This window comes from Mesoplodon mirus (genome assembly GCF_964341445.2).
Source record: "Mesoplodon mirus genome assembly, chromosome: 6".
Lineage (NCBI taxonomy): Eukaryota > Metazoa > Chordata > Mammalia > Artiodactyla > Ziphiidae > Mesoplodon > Mesoplodon mirus.
The window spans coordinates 2,109,279-2,128,086 of record NC_138982.1 but is presented as its reverse complement, the minus strand read 5'-3'; the positions used below and the strand labels follow the sequence as shown (position 1 = coordinate 2,128,086).

General features: G+C 47.6%; 1 protein-coding gene across 2 annotated transcripts in view; it reads right to left on the bottom strand.

The window, feature by feature from the left end:
• Window positions 1-18,808, bottom strand: part of EPHB1 (EPH receptor B1) — a gene marked incomplete at both ends in the record, with an annotated part of 429,300 nt that overhangs the window by 131,925 nt on the left and 278,567 nt on the right. For both annotated transcript variants that reach the window (XM_082625932.1, XM_082625933.1), the window contains one exon: window positions 9,338-9,493. In XM_082625932.1, coding sequence (XP_082482058.1) covers window positions 9,338-9,493 — 156 coding nt within the window. The remainder of the gene's footprint in view (window positions 1-9,337; window positions 9,494-18,808) is intronic.

Below are 18,808 nucleotides of genomic sequence, written 5' to 3'. Positions count from 1 at the left end.
GCCCACCCTCCCTATCCCACCCCTCCAGGCGGTCACAAAGCACCGAGCTGATCTCCCTGTGCTCTGCGGCTGCTTCCCACTAGCTATCTACCTTACGTTTGGTAGTGTATATATGTCCATGCCACTCTCTCGCTTTGTCACAGCTTACCCTTCCCCCTCCCCATATCCTCAAGTCCATTCTCAAGTAGGTCTGTGTCTTTATTCCTGTTTTACCCCTAGGTTCTTCATGACACTTTTTTTTCTTAAATTCCATATATATGTGTTAGCATACGGTATTTGTCTTTCTCTTTCTGACTTACTCCAAAGAAGATATACAGACTGCCAACAAACACATGAAAGAATGCTCAACATCATTAATCATTAGAGAAATGCAAATCAAAACTACAATGAGATATCATCTCACACCAGTCAGAATGGCCATCATCAAAAAATCTAGAAACAATAAATGCTGGAGAGGGTGTGGAGAAAAGGGAACCCTCTTGCCCTGCTGGTGGGAATGTGAATTGGTACAGCCACTATGGAGAACGGTATGGAGGTTCCTTAAAAAACTACAAATACAACTACCATATGACCCAGCAATCCCACTACTAGGCATATACCCTGAGAAAACCATAATTCAAAAAGAGACATGTACCAGAATGCTCATTGCAGCTCTATTCACAATAGCCCAGAGACGGAAACAACCTAAGTGTCCAACACCGGATGAATGGATAAAGAAGATGTGGCACATATATACAATGGAATATTACTCAGCCATAAAAAGAAACGAAATTGAGCTATTTGTAATGAGGTGGATAGACCTAGAGTCTGTCATACAGAGTGAAGTAAGTCATAAAGAGAAAAACAAATACAAAATGGTCTATACTTGAAAGAGCATGGTGCCCAAATCCACAAGGCAAAATGTCTGAAGTTACATGTGTAAGTGCAGAAAAGTGGAGACCCAAATGGGCAGCATTTCCTAAAGGGACAAACAAAAACTTTGAATGTTCAATGGTAAAAAAGTATGGTCGGAGGGCACGATGTGAGAGGCTGCAACCAAAGTGAACAATCACCAGTATCCCAGTCATAGGAGAAAATCCACCAAGTTTCCACTGGACCCTGCTCAGGAGCAAGGGTCATATGTTTCATTCTGGCTGCCATGTTTTAAGAGTTGTATTGATAAATGTGAGATTCAGAAAAGGCTACCAGGACACTGGGGTTCAGGAAATCATACATGTTGGGGAGTAGATAATATAACCAATGCTTTGCCTAGAGTAGGTGATTAAGGAAGTATAAGGAAATTCTTCGTAAGCACTGGAACCACTGGTTCCACCTGCAGGAGTTTGGTCCTCAATGGTGGACCAGTGGTGAGGCTGGGAGGAAGGCAGTGCCTGATCCAAGGTCCAGAAGATCTCTCTTACAGTGATGGGTGATGGCTGCCTAACAGTGGAGTGGAGCTGCCCTGCAAAACATATCAGCTGTCCGTCAACACAAATATTCAGAAAACTAAAACTGGAATGACTAGCTCTCAGGGTTGTTGGAGAGACAAGGCTGGCATTTGGAAGGAGTTTGAGTGGCAGGGCCTAGAAGGCTTCTCAGAGTGTTAATAATCTGTGACTCCAAATGCCCATGAGATGAAATGCTCTTAAGAGGAAAAGCTGAAGCAGAAACAGCAGAGCCTGTGCCTGGCTATTAGCTTAAAACTTAGAGCTATATGATGCCTCCTAAGGGTTATACCCACTTGGGTCCAACAACTGTGAAAAGAAATTGTAGATGATAGAAGTGCGAAAGCCCATGTACACAGGTAATGCTGACCCTTCTCGAAACAGCACTGACAGTTATAAATAGCTTTCAGATTGCTCTCACACTCCTTCAATTCTGCATCTAGATGTATACACTATCCAAATCCAGGCACTCTGAGAAACAGCTTACCCTATGACTCTTGTTTATCTGTGACCCCTGTTGGAATTTCATCTCAAGGAACACACAGATTACCTCCCCCTCGAAAACACAAATAATATATTTTTATATGCAGTGTGGATCACAAATCAGGGTAAAATCAAGCAGCACCTTTGCCTATAGAAAGGGGCACATGGTGGATATTTTACTAAAACCCTGATCAGCAATGAATGAGTGAAACTAACCTTGACTAAAGCAGCCTCTTTTAATAGGTTGCAACTCCTAGATGAGGAGGTAAGTGCTTTTGAAAAGGCTGGGTTTTGAAAAGTATTTAAAATCATCCCTAACGTGAAGGCGTGTAGACTAGCGAGCAAAGAGTCCTCAATTTATAACACTGGATTCCTGTGTCCTGTGGAGTGTTTGTCGCCTTGGGGGACCTTCCTGCCCTACTGGACTGCAGGGCCCCTCCCTGAAGCAGTGGCCCCCAGAGGTTACCTCTCGACCTATTTCCTGCTAGGTGGCATGGAGGACCACCTGAGGGGTGAGGCCCATCACCCATCACCCTGATCACCTGATCCTCCATCTGAGCTCAGGGGAATGGTCCCCACCAGTCACTTTGCCTCTGCTTTAGTTTCCCCCTCAGCTCTGCCTGAGCCCACTCCAGCCGGGTCGTGCTCTCTGGTCTCCACTCTCTCCCCCACCACTGCTCCCACCACCCAAGACTGAGAATGAAATGGAAACTGGGCCAGAGCAGGTGGGTGGCTCTGAGACTAGTGAGAGGCTCCCTGAAACACTCAAACACAGACACACACTCACATCACAACATACCCCTCTTCTCTTCTTCCTCAGGCATGTATTCGTACCCGCCCCCCGTCTCTCTGTCTCTCTGTCTCTCTCTCTCTCTCTCTCTGTCTCTCCAGCCTGCTACACAAGACATTGATGGGGAGGGGCAGGCATGTGGTCCCAGTCTGCAGGAATTCACTCAGTGGCCTTTCTCCCCAGGAGTCATAAGGCAAAGGACAGAGAAACATGACCTAATTCTAAAACAACGTTCTCAAACTTTAGCGAGCCTCAGAATCATCTGGAGGTCTTGTTAAAACTCAGATCTCTGCCTCCTCCCCTCCCCACTGCCCATCCCCAGAGTATCTCATCCAGGAGGTATAGGGAGAGGCTGAGAATTTGTATTCCTAACAAGTTCCCTGGTGACACTGAGGCTGTTTGTCCAAGCACCGCATCTAAAAACCACTGCTACAAAGGAAACCATCACTGGCCAATTTGTCAAGCATAAGCCATCAGGACCCAGGACTGGCAGGAGGAGGTTATGATCTGATGTCCTTACAGACGTTTCACAGCACCACGAAGGCCATGAGCCCTGGCTGCAGAGGACTCCCTCCTTTCTCTGTCTTCCCAGGGGTCTTTCCATCTTCTGGGCCCCAGTACCCTCTTCTCCATTCCACCCACGCTGCCTGTAAAGACCACGGTCTGGGCAGTGCCACACTCCTGGGCAGTCCATCCAAGGAGTATGTTCCCTGCATCATAGGGACCACCCTGCTGCCCTGGGACAGTTGGGATGAAAGAGGGAAACAGCTGCCAGCCCCTTAAAGGATGAAACATGAGCTTAAAAGAGAGAAACGGGAGTAGGCAGAGATGAGGGAGGGAAGCTTGGATTCTTATCCTTCTCTGTGGGAGGTACAGATTCAAGAGTGAGAGTAACAGCAAGTCTCTATCCCTGCCATGACCATCTACAACATGCTCTTAAGAGCGACCAGGGGCTTCCCTGGTGGCGCAGTGGTTGAGAGTCCGCCTGCCGATGCAGGGGACACGGGTTCGTGCCCCGGTCTGGGAGGATCCCACATGCCGTGGAGCGGCTGGGCCCGTGAGCCATGGCCGCTGAGCCTGTGCGTCCAGAGCCTGTGCTCCGCAGCGGGAGAGGCCACAACAGTGAGAGGCCCGCATACCACAAAAAAAAAAAAAAAAAAAAAAAGAGTGACCAAACTGTAGCTCTAACTGTGTATGAGGTTGTGGCATTGGAAGCAGACAGACCCGAGTTTCCATCCTGGGGCTTGCTTGACATCCTATCATTTAATTCCCACAACCTCCTAATTTGAGTTCCATCATGCCCAATTCAGCCAATAAGAAGCCCCTGCTCACAGAGGCCGTCCCATGCCCCAGGTCACACACCTTCAGGATCCACGCCCAAAGTGCCTGCCTTGCTGCTTAGCTTCCCAGCCACCTCTCTGAGTCAGCAGGGAGGTCAGGGGTGGTCTCTGGGAGACCCTGGAGGGCTGGCCGCCAATGTGCCCCCCATGGGAGGGTATGGCAGGCGGGGCCAGGGGACAAGACCATGATCTCTGGAGCCCCTTTTCACTCCACCTCTATAATCAAAACTGCAGAGGGAAACCCGTTGTATTTGAAGAAGAAATAAAGAAACAAGACAACCACTAGCTTGTCTCTGTGATCCGTCAAAGTTTCTCCCACGTGGGTGCAGAAAAAAAGGGTTTCTGTGGTCGGAAACGTAACAAGGTAATTATTTTTACACCAGTCCTTTTGCATAGTTTTTCACAGACAGCAATTTTATAAGGCGTAATTATCTATTTTCACCTGCTTCATAAATTCCCCCTTTCCATTTCTTCCCCCCGTAAATAGAAATTACTTAAAACTGAAGACATGCATTTCAGTGCTTGGTTTCACATTGTCATGCACTTCCTCATACGTTCCTGGCTGCCACTTCTCTCCCGATGTCCCGCCCGTCACACTTCCAGGGCCGTCAGACCCTCCTGTGAAAGAAGTGGGTCTAAGCCTGAGGAGTCACTGAGCCCCTGCTCCCTGAGAACTGAGAGCCCATCTTCTCAGTGGCCACTCCGCCCAGTTTCTCAGGATATCTCAGTCCTGGAGGAAAGGGCTCAGCAGCATCTGCATCTCTGATGCTCTATCTGCGCCTCCCCCCTCCTATAGCCCGTCCGCTCCCAGTGGCTGTCACCTTCTGGTTGGTTTTCATCAGGATCTCCAAGCTAAGGTGAATAGTGACTGTGACCCGAGCCACACACAGTGGATTCTGCTGTGACACATGGGGCTTGCGTCAAACCTGTACTCTCCCTAAGGACGTCACTTTTATTTTTAGATCCCCTATCATGCTGGAAGCTTCCATATCTGCTGAAATCTTCACGCTTTCCAGGGATATAACCAAAGCAAGTTCTAACACCGACTGAGAGTTTACTATGAACCAGGCACTGCGCCAAAGACTCCATAATATGATTTTGCTTAATCCTCGTAACAACCCAGAAAGGCATACATTATTACGAGGTCATGAGAAGAAAATGACAGAATGTAAAAAAGTTAAGACCTTAGCTCAAGGTCACAGAGATGGTAAGAGACAGAGTCAGGATTCCAACTTTTGTCTGTGAAGTGCCAAGCCTGCCTTCCCAGGGCTACGTGCAAATCGGTGATTCAATACACTTTCCTAGGACCCACTCAAGGTCGGGGCGGTTTGGGGGTGCCAGGACTCCCCAGGGGGCCTCAGGGCCTCTTGCGCAGTGGCCCAGGGAGACTGCAGGAGGAGGAAAGCTGCAACTTCCTCAGCTGAAGCTCAGAGAACCTTCAGGGTCTCAGCTCCCCAGCCGACCACCTCTGCAACCCCTCTGGCGGGTGGGGCTGCACCTTCCCCTTGACGTCTCCCCCTGCCCCCTGCTGTAAGTGGCCCTTTGGTGACTCCTCATTAAAGCTGGTCCCCACTGTCCACTCTGTGTAGCCTGGCTTCTTTCAGAGGGTTTTGCTAGCGGGGAGGGGTGAGGTCACCTGTGACCTGCCTCTAGCCATCCCCCAAGCTCCCACCTCATCCCATCCATGGCTTAGGGTGTCCCTCTGTCTCTGAGGGCAGCCCTGACATGCTGCAGCGTGCACCCTAAACCCTGACATCGGCCTCCCCGGTCCTCCCTTCCCTCCCTCCAGAGCCTGTCAGGGACAAGGTCTCCTCCTGAGCATGAGCACGTGGAGCCATGGCTGTACCAGGAGGCAGTCGGCCAGATACTGATGCAGCAGATCCAGAATGCCAGGCCTGGCAGAGATGCAAGGAGGATGAGGAAGGAAGAAGAAGGGAGCTGGGTGTCCGAGGCCAGCAGAAATACATCATCACAGACTCATTCTCCGAGTTCCCTAAGGCCCCTCGTCTCACTTCACCTGAAGCCCACACCAGCCCTTTTGACACCTTAGCCTTGGGCTGTGCTCAAATCCCTGCTGAGTCTATGAACATTGTCAAGGACAAGGCTGGACACACAGGGATGCCCGAGCCTCTCAGAGGTCAAGGAGATGACGGGCTGTCCCAGGAGATTAAAAAGAAAATGAAGAAATGTCCACCCAGGGCTACAAAAGTTGTCATGCATTCTAAATGTTTAGATTAATTTAGAATAAATGAACACTTTGAACACAATAAAAAAATACAATGAATATATATGTGCTCATTTCATGAGATTAACATGATTCATTAAAAACATTCATTTTTAGCACACTGTAGATATTTTTAGCCTTGCAAAAGAGTACATTTTAAATCGTAAGATTCTTTGTAACCTTTTCAATATTGTCGGTGAATGACTCTTGATACAATCTCATTGAAAGACGGTGGCAACAGGTCACACCTGAGACCTAGCCTCTTGGAAGCTTCGGACACTGTGTCCCCTTTCCCTGACACCCACGGGACCTGAACACTGTAGATGCCTGCTGTCCTGTACATTTTAGAACAGACCTCCCCTCTGCCTGGGTCCTCCCAGAGCCCGACCGGGCCATCACCGTCTCCTGCTTGGACGGACAGAGGGATGCACTTGCAAAGTGAGCAAGCACCTGGGCCCTTTCCGCACCCCACCACCCTCTGTCAGATTGCTCCACCTGCAGAACCAGCTGGGCCCCCAGGCCACGGTGCAGGGCTGTTCCTGAACTCCACCGCTCCAGATATGCTCCTTGTATCTGAAAAATTATTTACTGTGGTGATGTGTGATGCCTTTTTAAGAGAACAGATGGCACCTCCAATTAGAATGCTTTAAAAGGAAAGCCTAATGAGATTATAAAAGCCAACAAATTGACTTTTTCGTACAGTACTTCCCTGGCACACAATAAATCAAATATATAATGAGGCTCAATAAAATGATAGGTTTATTTACACTTGTTTTGCCTAGCATTGTGCTGCCACCCAGACTGGCCTCTGTGTCCTCTCACCCACTTCTGGCCTCTGCTGGCCGGGGCAGGGAGCCAGACAATGCGTCCCTGAGCAGCTCTTGGCCTGACCTTCACAGGCAAGTGTGGCTCTGATTTGGTGATTTCTGGTCTGACCCTAGTGCTCTCCTTCGGGGGGAAAAGAGCACAGGGTTGTGTACAGGGTGTGGTGACACCCCCAGGCATGTCCAGCATTCACCCCCACTCTGGGTAAGATGTGGAGATTTTGGTGGGACATAGTGGGTGGGAAGGTGTCCCTAACTCAGAGTTGGCTGGACCAGGACAGGAAAGAAAAGCCTGGGAGGTCTGATTTTAATGAGCTGGACTCAGAATATGGGTAAGCAGCGCAGAGTGAGGGTGTGCCATGTGCAGAGCCTATTAGCTCTGGGATGTTCCTGTTTATACCAGGAATCAGTCCTGTTGGTTCAAGTACGTCAGGTCAGGTGATAGAAGGTAGATGGGAGATGTCAGGTGAGAGGTAGATGGGAGAGGTGTTATATAGCAAGGAGCTCCACATCAGTATTCTGAGCCTCTGGTTATTGGTCTACCTTCTCTCTATGTGACCTTGTCCAGGGGCTGGATGGGTTTACAGGGTGTGTCTGCTGAACTTCCCTAGGTGGGAAGCTGGGGACCCAGACTTTTATCTGCATGAATTTTTCTGCAGAAGGAGCCTGGCCAATCAGAGAGGATCCATGAGCAGAGTGGAGGGGAATGTTTCCAGAAGGGAAGCTGTGAGACCTGGGCTTTTGCAGTCATGGAGACTGGTTCTTGGTCTGGACATCCAGGCAGCAGAGATTCAGCATCCTTAAGTGGCTTCTAAAGAAGTACATTAAACAATGCTTCTCAAGCCTACAGAGACACACAGGGGAACCTCAGAAATCAGTAGATGGGATAACACAACCAAAAGACAGGGACTCTAGTCAGCAGAAATGGAATCATTTTTGTTCATACCAACCCAGGGAGGTCTGGGGAAAAATCAGTTTATAAGAGGGTGCGCTTTTCCTCAGTTCAAATCTATAAGCGTTGATTGACCTTAGGACCTTGATCTAGAAGGCACTTTCATTCTTCTTCTTTATCCAGGCAAGATTATGTAAACTGCAAGGCCAAAATGAAGAAATTATTCTACTTGGAGCTCAGTCATTTCTTTTCTGTTCATCAAACTGCAAATAGGCAGGAAATGCTCTGTCTGTGCCTTTCTGTGCTGGGGGTGGGCGGAAGGAGTTTGGTCAGAGGAGGTGAAGGGAAGGTCCTTGCTCAGAGGGATCCAGGCAACAGCATCCAACCCAGAAGAAAGTTCTAGCATAATTAGAGGTTAACCTGGAGCACTGACTTCTGAACGCAACAGGAATACTGAGAAGAAAAAGCATCCCTATTTCAGGGCTGCTACACTTAGGAGAGGAGGAACCAGTTGTTGAAAGGGCTGTGCAGGGAGAGTAGTGCTTCCTGACTCCCCACGACTGGGGATCATAAGGGAGAAGATGGTGAGGAAATTCTCCCCTCCTCCATCCCTCCCCAGGGAGTGGAGTTGCCGCCTCCCCTTTTGTCAGGATGACTACCCTTCCCTCTACAGCAGAGAGTGGGAGAGTGGTGGAGCTGACGCTCTGGACCCAGCCCCTAGAATTTCTGCCTCAATGCACACAGGCCAGGACTCTGGTCTTGTCATTTGGCAGAGGCATGGATGCACCACACTAGGCACTGGAAGGGACTCAGGGAGATGAATATATGGAGCTGGCACACAAGGACCTTCACTGGGTAGCCAAGAAGGCAAGTGCAGAATAATTGGACAATTAATGAAATCAGGAGAGTTTTGAGGGAGCCTGGTCACAGAGATACAGGAAGCCCAGTGAAAAGAGAGGATATTCTCATCTGTCAAGACCAAGGGGGCTTCTTGGAGGAGGTGATGGAAGAATTACTAGGAATTGTTGCAACATCCTGGTGCATCTTGATTTTGCACTCAAAGAACTCTCCAGTTGACATTTTTTAACCATCTGGTGGACATAAGTTGTCTTCCTTGGGTGGGAGGAAGCCCCTCCCATCTGAGAGGAGGGGGCCAAGAAAAAAATCTTGACCCCATACTACTGAGAGAGGGGCACTGCTTGCCCAGCGAGGAGCTGTCCGTTTCAGCACCACAGCCAACGTCTCCGCTTTGTACTATGCAATTGGAGGATGCTGTCTTAAGTCTTCCCTGCCCTAGGCCCACCACTTGCACTATCAGACAACCAAACTCCCCACCCCAGAGCCCCTGCTAGATACTTACTAGTGCATGCCACTTCTGGGGGGTCAAAATCCGCTCGGTAATAGCCAGTCCGGCAGGTGCAGATGGGAGATGCCTCTGAAGGGGATCTGCTGTTGGAGGGACAGTGGGAGCAGCCCTCAGCTTCCTGGCTGGCCTTGAACATCCCGGCGGGGCAGGCTGTAACACAAAGAGACCATCTTAGAATTAATGGAAGAGTGGCAGTCAGAGGCCCTTCCCTGGAACTGGAAGATGAAACATTCTGTCACCTTAAAAAGGACATTGAGACACCCCCTTGCACAAAGTGAGCATTCGGACTGAGGCAACCCCTACTTAACACTTCCAAGTCTTCAAATATCCTTAGTGAAATATACCTGCCTGGTACCAATGGCTTCTCTCACTTGAACACTATGAATAATGACTCTTCCCTTTCAGGTGTGTCAAGAGATTTAATTAAGAAAATGAATTAATGTGTAGCACAGTGTCTGAGGCATAAGTGCTCTATAAATGGTTATTCCCTCCCTCTTCCACCTGTTAACAGTCAGGGCCTTACCCTGATTCACTCAGTGAAGAAATTTCACCTAGGCCTCGGATGGAAAGAGGTCCTGGTTGACACAGTGAACTGGACCCATGGTTCTTAAATCCCATGTTGCAACACACATGAGGGAAATGGTGAGCTGTGTTAACACTTATTATGAATGGTGGTAAAGGGCTGAAATTCATGAGTGATTCTTTAAGAAGAAATTAAAGCGATTTCAAGGTTACTGGCTTAACAACATCATTCTCCCTTAATTGCATTTTGAAATGCTTTGGTGGGGGGGGTGTGGGCAAAGCAGGATGCCTTTGTAGGCAGTGCACCAGGGAATGTGTCATGCACTTGGTGTCATCTATCATGTACATGTCAGTGGAGAAGATTGGGAACACCTGGTATAGCCTGATGCCCACTGGAGCTGTTCTCAGATATGAGGCACTTATTCTCCTTGCCCCATGGGTCAGCCTGTGAAGAGCCATGCCCCAAAATGTCTGGCTCTAGGCCATCCCTCAAGCTTTTACCATGCCTCATCTACAGAGTCCTTTGACTCCAGACATCTGGTCTCTGCCTTGCTGATTCCTCAGAAAATTGCCCCTGCCTGCCTTGCTTCCCTGAGGCCCTTCCTCACTATCTCAGCCCCTGATTCTTCTGGTCCCCAAGAAACCTGCTCTGGCTTATCCTCCTTTGAGACCAGGTAAAACTAATTTCATGGTCAACTCATTTGGCTTTCTTGCATACTTCACTAATTCGTTCAACAGACATTTACTGTGACCCTGCTGAGAACCTGATCCAGGGAATTTTGAGAACAGAGCCTGCCCTCAAGGAGCTCTTGATCCAATGAGGTCATACAGTTGCAATACAATGTGATCGTTGCCATAGTAGAAGTACCATCATAAAGGTTTCTACTTATACAAAGCTCATCTTCCCAAATATACTGTTCCCTCCTGGAAAGTGCAGAGTATTCTTTAACAGTAGCAGTAGCCACCATCTGTTAACATTCTTGTTAAGTGCTTTACATGCAGTCCTCTATGGGGTAGCTATTATTAGCTCCATTTTGTTACTAAGGAAATTGGGACACTGAAAGGTTAAAAGAGCTGCCCAGAATCACACAGTGGGAGAAGTAATAGCGATGATATACGTATAAACTATTTGAATAATATCCACAGCTTTTCTACCAAGACAAGAAAGAAGAACGGTTTCCTATGTTGGGTAAGTTTTCTCACTCCTTTGCTCACTTGAAGTGAGGTATAGGGTTTCGGTCACTCTGGAAGTGCCCCGGGGCAGAAGCTCATCTTGAATGGGAGGGAATTTCTGAAATAGAATGTCCTGGAATGACATAACCCAAGAATGTTCAATGGAGTCCATGTCCTTAGGATTTTTAACACCTGTTACTTACAAAAGGGGTCTGTGGTCAGATATTTTGAATCTGTGGGTTTAAAAAGTTCATCTCATCTTTTATTACAGAATTTTTCAGAACTTCCCAAAATGGGATACAGAATGCTGTGTTTTCTCACCAAGAAGCCCTATACTGTAGAGCATCTCGTGGGATTCAAGTTCTATGGAACGTACTGGGGTAAATGTTGTCTAGGTGCTACAATAAGGTTCTTAAGGATTTCTGTTGTAACCCATGTAAAAATGGGCCACTTGCTACCCATCTCAGTACATTCAAATCAATTTCTCAGTAGAAAGGAAAAAAAAATTCAATCTTTACGAAAGGCTCAACATATAAAACACCAAAAGGAAAACTCTGAATGGTACACCTAGCATCCTAGAATTTGGCTTGCTGATCTATCTTTCCAAGCCCACTCAGTAAAGTCTCTCCCCCTATTTCTTTCCTCCTCTCTCCCTTTCTTCTTTCCGTATCTCTTCCTTATCACCCATGAGAAGCACTTGGCCCTTTCTATTGCAAATCTCCCAGCGTTTCTGCATCCCATTCAGTTCTGGAGCTGGAGAACACAGAGAAATCCCAGGCCTGTGCTGCCCAAACACAGGGGAAGCTCTTTCCCTGGAAAGTGGGGGAGGGGAATGTGGAGACATGCATTCACTGGAGCCCTGCCACACGTAATTTTCTTACTGTATCAATCCAAGAGACACAAGGTGTTTTCACTTTCTTTCCAGCATTTAAAAGCCTCCTTTCTTTACATTTAATAAGTTAACAGCATAAACAACCACCCTGATGTCCACAAGTAGCAGGGGGATTTAGAAAGTGTCTTCCTCTGAGAGTTCTGATGAAGGAAGGCAGAACCGGGTGTCTCTAGACTCTGACAGCCACAGAGGGAGGAAATGAAGGAGAGGGAGGCCAAGCTGAACTTTAAGAGAGAGAAGCTCAGAGAAGGGTTAGGGTGAAAGGCCCTGGGAGGGGGTATGGCTCCATCTTCCCCAGGGCAGTGAGCACTAGGTAGTGATCAAACAGTCCTGGGTCCAATTCCTGGTTCCGCTGGATCCTAGCTGGGTGATCACTGGCCAGTTATATAATCCTCACTTGCTCATCTGTATAAAGTATCCATAAAAAAGAAATTTAACACTTCTCACAACAACTCCCACAGGTCATTAGAATTTATTAAACTCAAATATGAAAATTTACCTATGCACAGTAACTGTTAAATAGTGCTAATTCCTCTTTACCTCCATTTATCCAGTCCCTTTTGAAAAACAAGTTTTCTTTGCACAAACTTTTAGCATTGAGGATTAGAATATAAACTGAGAGTCCCAGAGTCGGCAAATAAATTCTGGAACCAAATGGAAGAATGTGTTTCTGCACAGATAATTTCTGTTTTGTATAATGGGAGGATCATTATATCTGTAAAATATATTTTACCAATAATTACAAAATGGATGAAACTCATTAATATTCACATTTCATAAGTTAATATTTTATTAAAATCTATGTGTAGGCATTCCCTAATTTATAAAGAAACTGTATGCCTAGGTTCATTTATTGAACACTTGGACTATAACTTTTTTTTAAACATCTTTATTGGAGTATAATTGCTTTACAATGGTGTGTTAGTTTCTGCTTTATAACAAAGTGAATCAGCTATACATATACATATAACCCCATATCTCCTCCCTCTTGTATCTCCCTCCCATCCTCCCTATCCCACCCCTCTAGGTGGTCACAAAGCACCGAGCTGATCTCCCTGTGCTATGCGGCTGCTTCCCACTAGTTAGCTATTTTACATTTGGTGGTGTGTATATGTCCATGCCACTCTCTCACTTTGTGGCACATATATACAATGGAATATTACTCAGCCATAAAAAGAAACGAAATTGAGTTATTTGTAGTGAGGTGGATGGACCCAGAGTCTGTCATACAGAGTGAAGTAAGTCAGAAAGAGAAAAACAAATACTGTATGCTAACACATATTTATGAAATCTAAGAAGAAAAAAAAAAGGTCATGAAGAACCTAGGGGCAAGACAGGAATAAAGACACAGACCTACTAGAGAATGGACTTGAGGATATGGGGAGGGGGAAGGGTAAGCTGTGATGAAATAAGAGAGTAACAAAATGGACTGTAACTTGTAAGCACACTTGGACTATATTTTCTCATAGAATTAATGCTTTAAATAATGCTTAAAGTGCCAGGCTAGTCCACAAAGCCTTTTTTAACTCATCTTGTACCAGACACCACTAAGGAGAAATAGAAGTGAATAAGATTGTTATTTTACTACAAATTTACATAGAAAAATAAATAAGAAAATTGTGCTGCTCCTTGAGGAAAAGCAGCTTTAATTAGAGGTGTTACGTGGAGCTGCTGGGTAGAGTGTAACAAAGAATATTTAGACCAAGGGAGGTAAAAGCAATCGCCTCAGCCCAGAGAAGTCACCTGAGTATATAAAGTGGTTGGGAGTAACACAGCGGAGAACGGTGGGGACCCCAGCAGCCTGGAGACCTCACATCTGCCTGCAGGCTCAAAAAATAACAATTAAATACTGTGATCACCTAATCAAGCACATATCCACACTGTCAAGAAATTTCGAAGTGGATAGCGCACCTACTTGCTTTAATATCATTTCAAAACTCAGGGGTTGCCTTTCTCTTGATTTAAAATTATGGTCAGCACTGTCACTACAGTCATGAACCTCTCATTCAACTAAATTTTACAGAAGATCTAGGTGAGCTTGGCACCTTGCTAGAGGAATAGAGCAGGGCACAGAGGGTGGTGGACAGACCCTGGGACGTGCCCGCCTTCCTTGGGGGGTGAGGAAGGAGGCAGACGATGGAACGCTGGCTGATTCCCACACAGCATCGTCTGTGTTATGCTTATGTGTGCACAGGGTTGGGGTGGGGGACCCGTCAGGCAGGAAGTGCCTGACTTGGAGGATCCATCGCTATGAGACGAGGACCAGAAGAAGCATTGTCTTGTGGGGACTAGGAGGTGAGATTCAAGAGAGGCAAAGACAAAGCTAGAAGGAAAGAGGTGGAAGAACAGGAGAGGTAGGAAGGGAAATTAGGTCAGAGAGTGCCCAGCTGCATCTCAGCCAGGAGGGTTTCATCCCCATTCCAGGAGGTGGGTGGGAAAGGAAGAGCCGCTGTGTATTCCCACAAGACCTTTGTCCATGGAACACCTGTGACTTGGAGGGCTGTACACTTCTGACACCAGCGCAGCCCGGATGACTTCGTTTCCTTAAGAAAAGGGGGTTGACTTCCCTCCATTGTAGGGGATCACAGTTCGGCCAGGTGATAGATGCAGCTTTTAGGTGGCACCCCACATGCACACCTCTTTCCCAGCCTCTGACTTTGGCAGAGAGGAAGAGACAAGACGTGAGGTCCCTAAGCGTGTGTGCATTTTCCATTCCCCAAGCAAAACATGCAGCACTTCCCTCCCCCTTCAAGCAAGAAGGGACTGGTACACGTGACCTCTAGCTGATATCCAGAAGATCACCTTGAAACGCCCACCCAACTTCTCAGAGTCTCGGAGATGTAACAAATTATCTAGTGCTTACAGTGCTCTTGAGAACCCCGTCCCCTGCCATCCCTGCACACAGCCTTCCAGTGACACTAAATCCATCACCTACAGTACTGTTACTTTATAAAGAAACAGATTAAGTGTCTCATAAACAGTGCGGTGACTGAGATAATGGAAAGTACCTCTCGTCCCCATCTGCAACATCAGGTTATGAAGCATTTCCAAGCAGCCAGGAAGAGGAAATTAATAGAAGCAAGAGGGAATAACCACTTTTATGCAATTTCCTCAGGAGATAGTGGACCATCTAATCTTTATTGGAGCCCTTGAACCTGTCACTCAGCACTCGCCAGAGCCTCTTTAGCTCTCACAATTTTTCCTGATACCCAAGGAAGATAAAATGAAAATCTCATGACATTATTTTATAATTTTTGTACGTGGAGGGTGCACACTGCCTCTGCCCCGCCCCCTCCACAGAAGCCTCGCAAAATACCATTTTTATGCAGCAGGAATGTGGGAGAGCTTAACTATTCCCGGTGCATGGTCCAGGGGTGGGTCTCAGCTTCTCTGCAGGAAGGAAATCTCTCCCTGCATTTTAAATGCGATGCTTCCCTCCACCGCTGCCTCTGTCCTTGCTGTTTCTTTTTAATAATCTGATTACTGCTCCTGATCTAATTTTTTTTTCCCCAAATGAGTCTGCAAAGGTTCATGCCAATGAATATTCATCCCCTGCTTAAAAGAACCGGGTGCCTTTTTCTCAAGGCAGGTGCAGCCTAGCAGCTGGCTCGGGAGGTGTGCCTGCCGCGCGGGGTGACAGTGAGAGGGGCTAGGCTCGTGTTCCTGGCAGGGGAGAAAGAGGTAAACAGCCCTGAGCTCACTGCCTCTCAAGCTCCCCTTGGTCTCCAGGCTCTGCTTTTGCTCTGGAAGACAAGCAAAGAGCCAGCCGCTCTGGGCAGCTGCTGAGATCCGTGGGATGGGTGTGGTGGCCGGGGCAGGGGATGGGGACAAGAGCTTCCTGCAGAGCATGCGCACAGCTCTGCAGGGCTCTACTCACAGGTCTTGTGGCCTCTCATTGAGACCGGTAGAGTATTTAGAGTCACACCTGCAGCTCAATGCCTCCCTCATCTTCACATTATGGGGGCTGACCCCAGGGGTTCTTGACTCTGGAACTCCAGGTGTGAAACTCCAGGGAAGGAGGTGTGCTGGGGTTCCTTGTCTATGCTCATAAACAGTCTTTGCGTTTCCCAGAAATGGGTCTCCCTGAACACCCCAGGCCATCCCAGTGGGACCCAGGATCTGGTGAAACCCCCATTTCCCCTTATAGTCAGGGCAATGTGTTGAGAAAACCACGAGCACAGAAGTAGTTCCCAGGCATCCAGCCAGCCAGCCAGCCGGCACTCCAACTACTGCACTAGATTGAAAGTTCTCTGAAGGCTGATGCTAGGTGTTGCCATCTTTGTATTTTCCTCTCCCTGGTACTGAGCACAGGCCTTACACGGAGGCACATGCATTCTGCGGCTGGTTGAACTGTAAGTTCACTGAAGGCCTGCTGTGATAAGAGCCAAAGATAAAAGCTGTGATTAAAAAAATAATAACGACAACAGTAATGACAAGATCTTAATATTACAGGGTAAGAGGTGACTGGCACTCTCCTACAAAGTGTGGATTCTTAAAACTTTTCTCCATTAAGGCCTTCAAAATGTCCAGAGTTTTGATCCAACAATTCTACTTCTAAAGAAAAAGCAAGGAGATGTGGAAAAAGATGTATGTTAATGGATGCTTACACCACTGCTATTTATAATGCAGAAGAAAGAAATGAAGGAAGGGAAAAAAAAAGAACTTAAAAGTCAAATAATAGGCTATTCACTAAATAAATTATGGAACATCTGTATAGTGCGATACTACACAGTCATTAAAATTATGTCATGGAAAAAAATATATATATATTTTTTTTTCCGGTACGTGGGCCTCTCACTGTTGTGGCCTCTCCCGTTGCGGAGCACAGGCTCCGGACGCGCAGGCTCAGCAGCCATGGCTCACAGGCCCAGCCGCTCCACGGCATGTGGGATCCTCCTGGACCGGGGCACGAACCCGTGTTCCCTGCATCGGCAGGCGGACTCTCAACCACTGCGCTTCCAGGGAAGCCCGAAAAATATTTTTAAAGTAACTTTAAACTATAGAGTATGAACATCGTTATACATACACATACAAGCATATACATATATACACAAACATATATAAACCATAAGCAATAAAATAAAAACTGGGAGTGGTAGCAATGATATGATTTTGTGCTTTTCCATAATTTCCCAGTGTTTTGCATTGTATATACAGGACTCGAGTAATCAAAGAAAATCTCAGTCACTACATTTTTTAATTTGGTGGAGGACACAAAAGTATGGACAGCAACCTCCAACCCCAAGGAGCTGAGATGAGCAGGGCAGGTCAGAGTGGGCTGCTTACAGAGGAAAGCTCTACACCAGAGGTGGAGATGCCCTGTGCCAGAGGTCTTTGGAGGAAGGGGAAAGTAAAGGCGAGCTGGGAAAGCTGCCTGGAGATGGTGGCACATGCACAGGCCTTGAAGGACAGGTAAAAGTTGATGCAGAGATGGGAGGGTGAGGCAAAGGGAAAAGAGTGCCCCAAGCATCAGAGAGAACAGGACCCGCACTTGCCTGGAGTGCCCGGGGAACCTGTAGGGAGAGGGAACCTGGCAGTAGAGACTGCCAGGCACACACAGCATTCAAGGGGCCACAGCAGGAGGTGACCTGCGGTGCTCATGTCTATGTCAACCTGCACACACGAGGTCATATTGGTCTCCAGTCCCTGTCTCCATGGGCCCACCTCCAGCTGTAATGGCCTGCGCAGAGGGAACACTTAGCTGTGTCATACACTCGTATCACTCTTGGTGATGCTTGCTGAAATTGATGAATGCTGCAGGCACCTTGACGCAGACGAGACTGTAACTTCCAGTGCTATTAAGCTGCTCCGGCAGCAGCGGCTAGCCTAGCATGCATCAATCAGCATGGAAGTGGTTAAAATCGTGGGGTCAGGGGCAGGGGCACTCAGCCTTGGTGAAATGGGGAGATCCCTGGTCAGGACTGAAACACGACAAACAGAAGGGTAGTTTCCCAAGGGGGAGGGGCAGGCCCTTAAGTCCTTGTCACTGATGGCACCTGTCCCTAGGGAGCAGCCGGGCACAGCACAGCCAAGGCCAGGTTCAGGGAGGGAGGCTGGGCTGGGCATCAGAGCCTCTCAGCAGGGAATTCAGGGCTGCATCCTGCAATCCTGGCCCAAGGTCAGTGTGGTTGGGTAGTGGGGTAGCATAAAGCAAACCCAGGGGTTTTCTGTGACCTCCGCCAGAGATTCTCAAACTGTGGTTTCCAGACTGACAGAAGCAGCATCACCTGGGAACTTGTAGAAACTCAGACTCTGAGACCCCACTCCAGACCTACTGAACCAGAAACTCTGGGGTGAGGCCCAGAAATCTGAGTGTTTGCAAGCCCTCCAGGAGATTCTGATGCAGCTCCAGTTTGAAAACCGCCGCTCTAAACCTCCAGGTAGAGAGGAAACATCTTGGTCTTGGTGTCCGTGAAAACTGCCACTTACTGGTAATGTGATCTTATGAAAGTTACTTAACCCTCAACCTCAACCCTCTCCTCTGTAAAAAGGGGTACGAGGGTAACTTCCTTATAGCTTTGTGACGATCAGTGCAAACTTTCTGGAATGTAGCATCTCCTCAGTAAATAGCAGCTGGGTGTTTTCCGCAAGGAGCCAGGATGACTGTCTTCATCAATTATTCATTTTAAAGTATTTAAATTGGCCACTTAATGTAAACTTGGAGCTGTGCTCGGCACTGGGGTCCACCAATGGAGGAAACGCGCAAAGAGCTCTCCCGCATGGAGCTGACATCCTAGTGGAGGAAGACAGACTCTAACCTGGAAATTCTGACACAGGTAATCAGTGTAGGAGGCCGGATCAGGGACCTCTCTGAGTCTGGGAGGGTCTTGAGCAAGTGAGGTCTAAGTCAAGTCATACAGAATGAATAGGAGCCATAT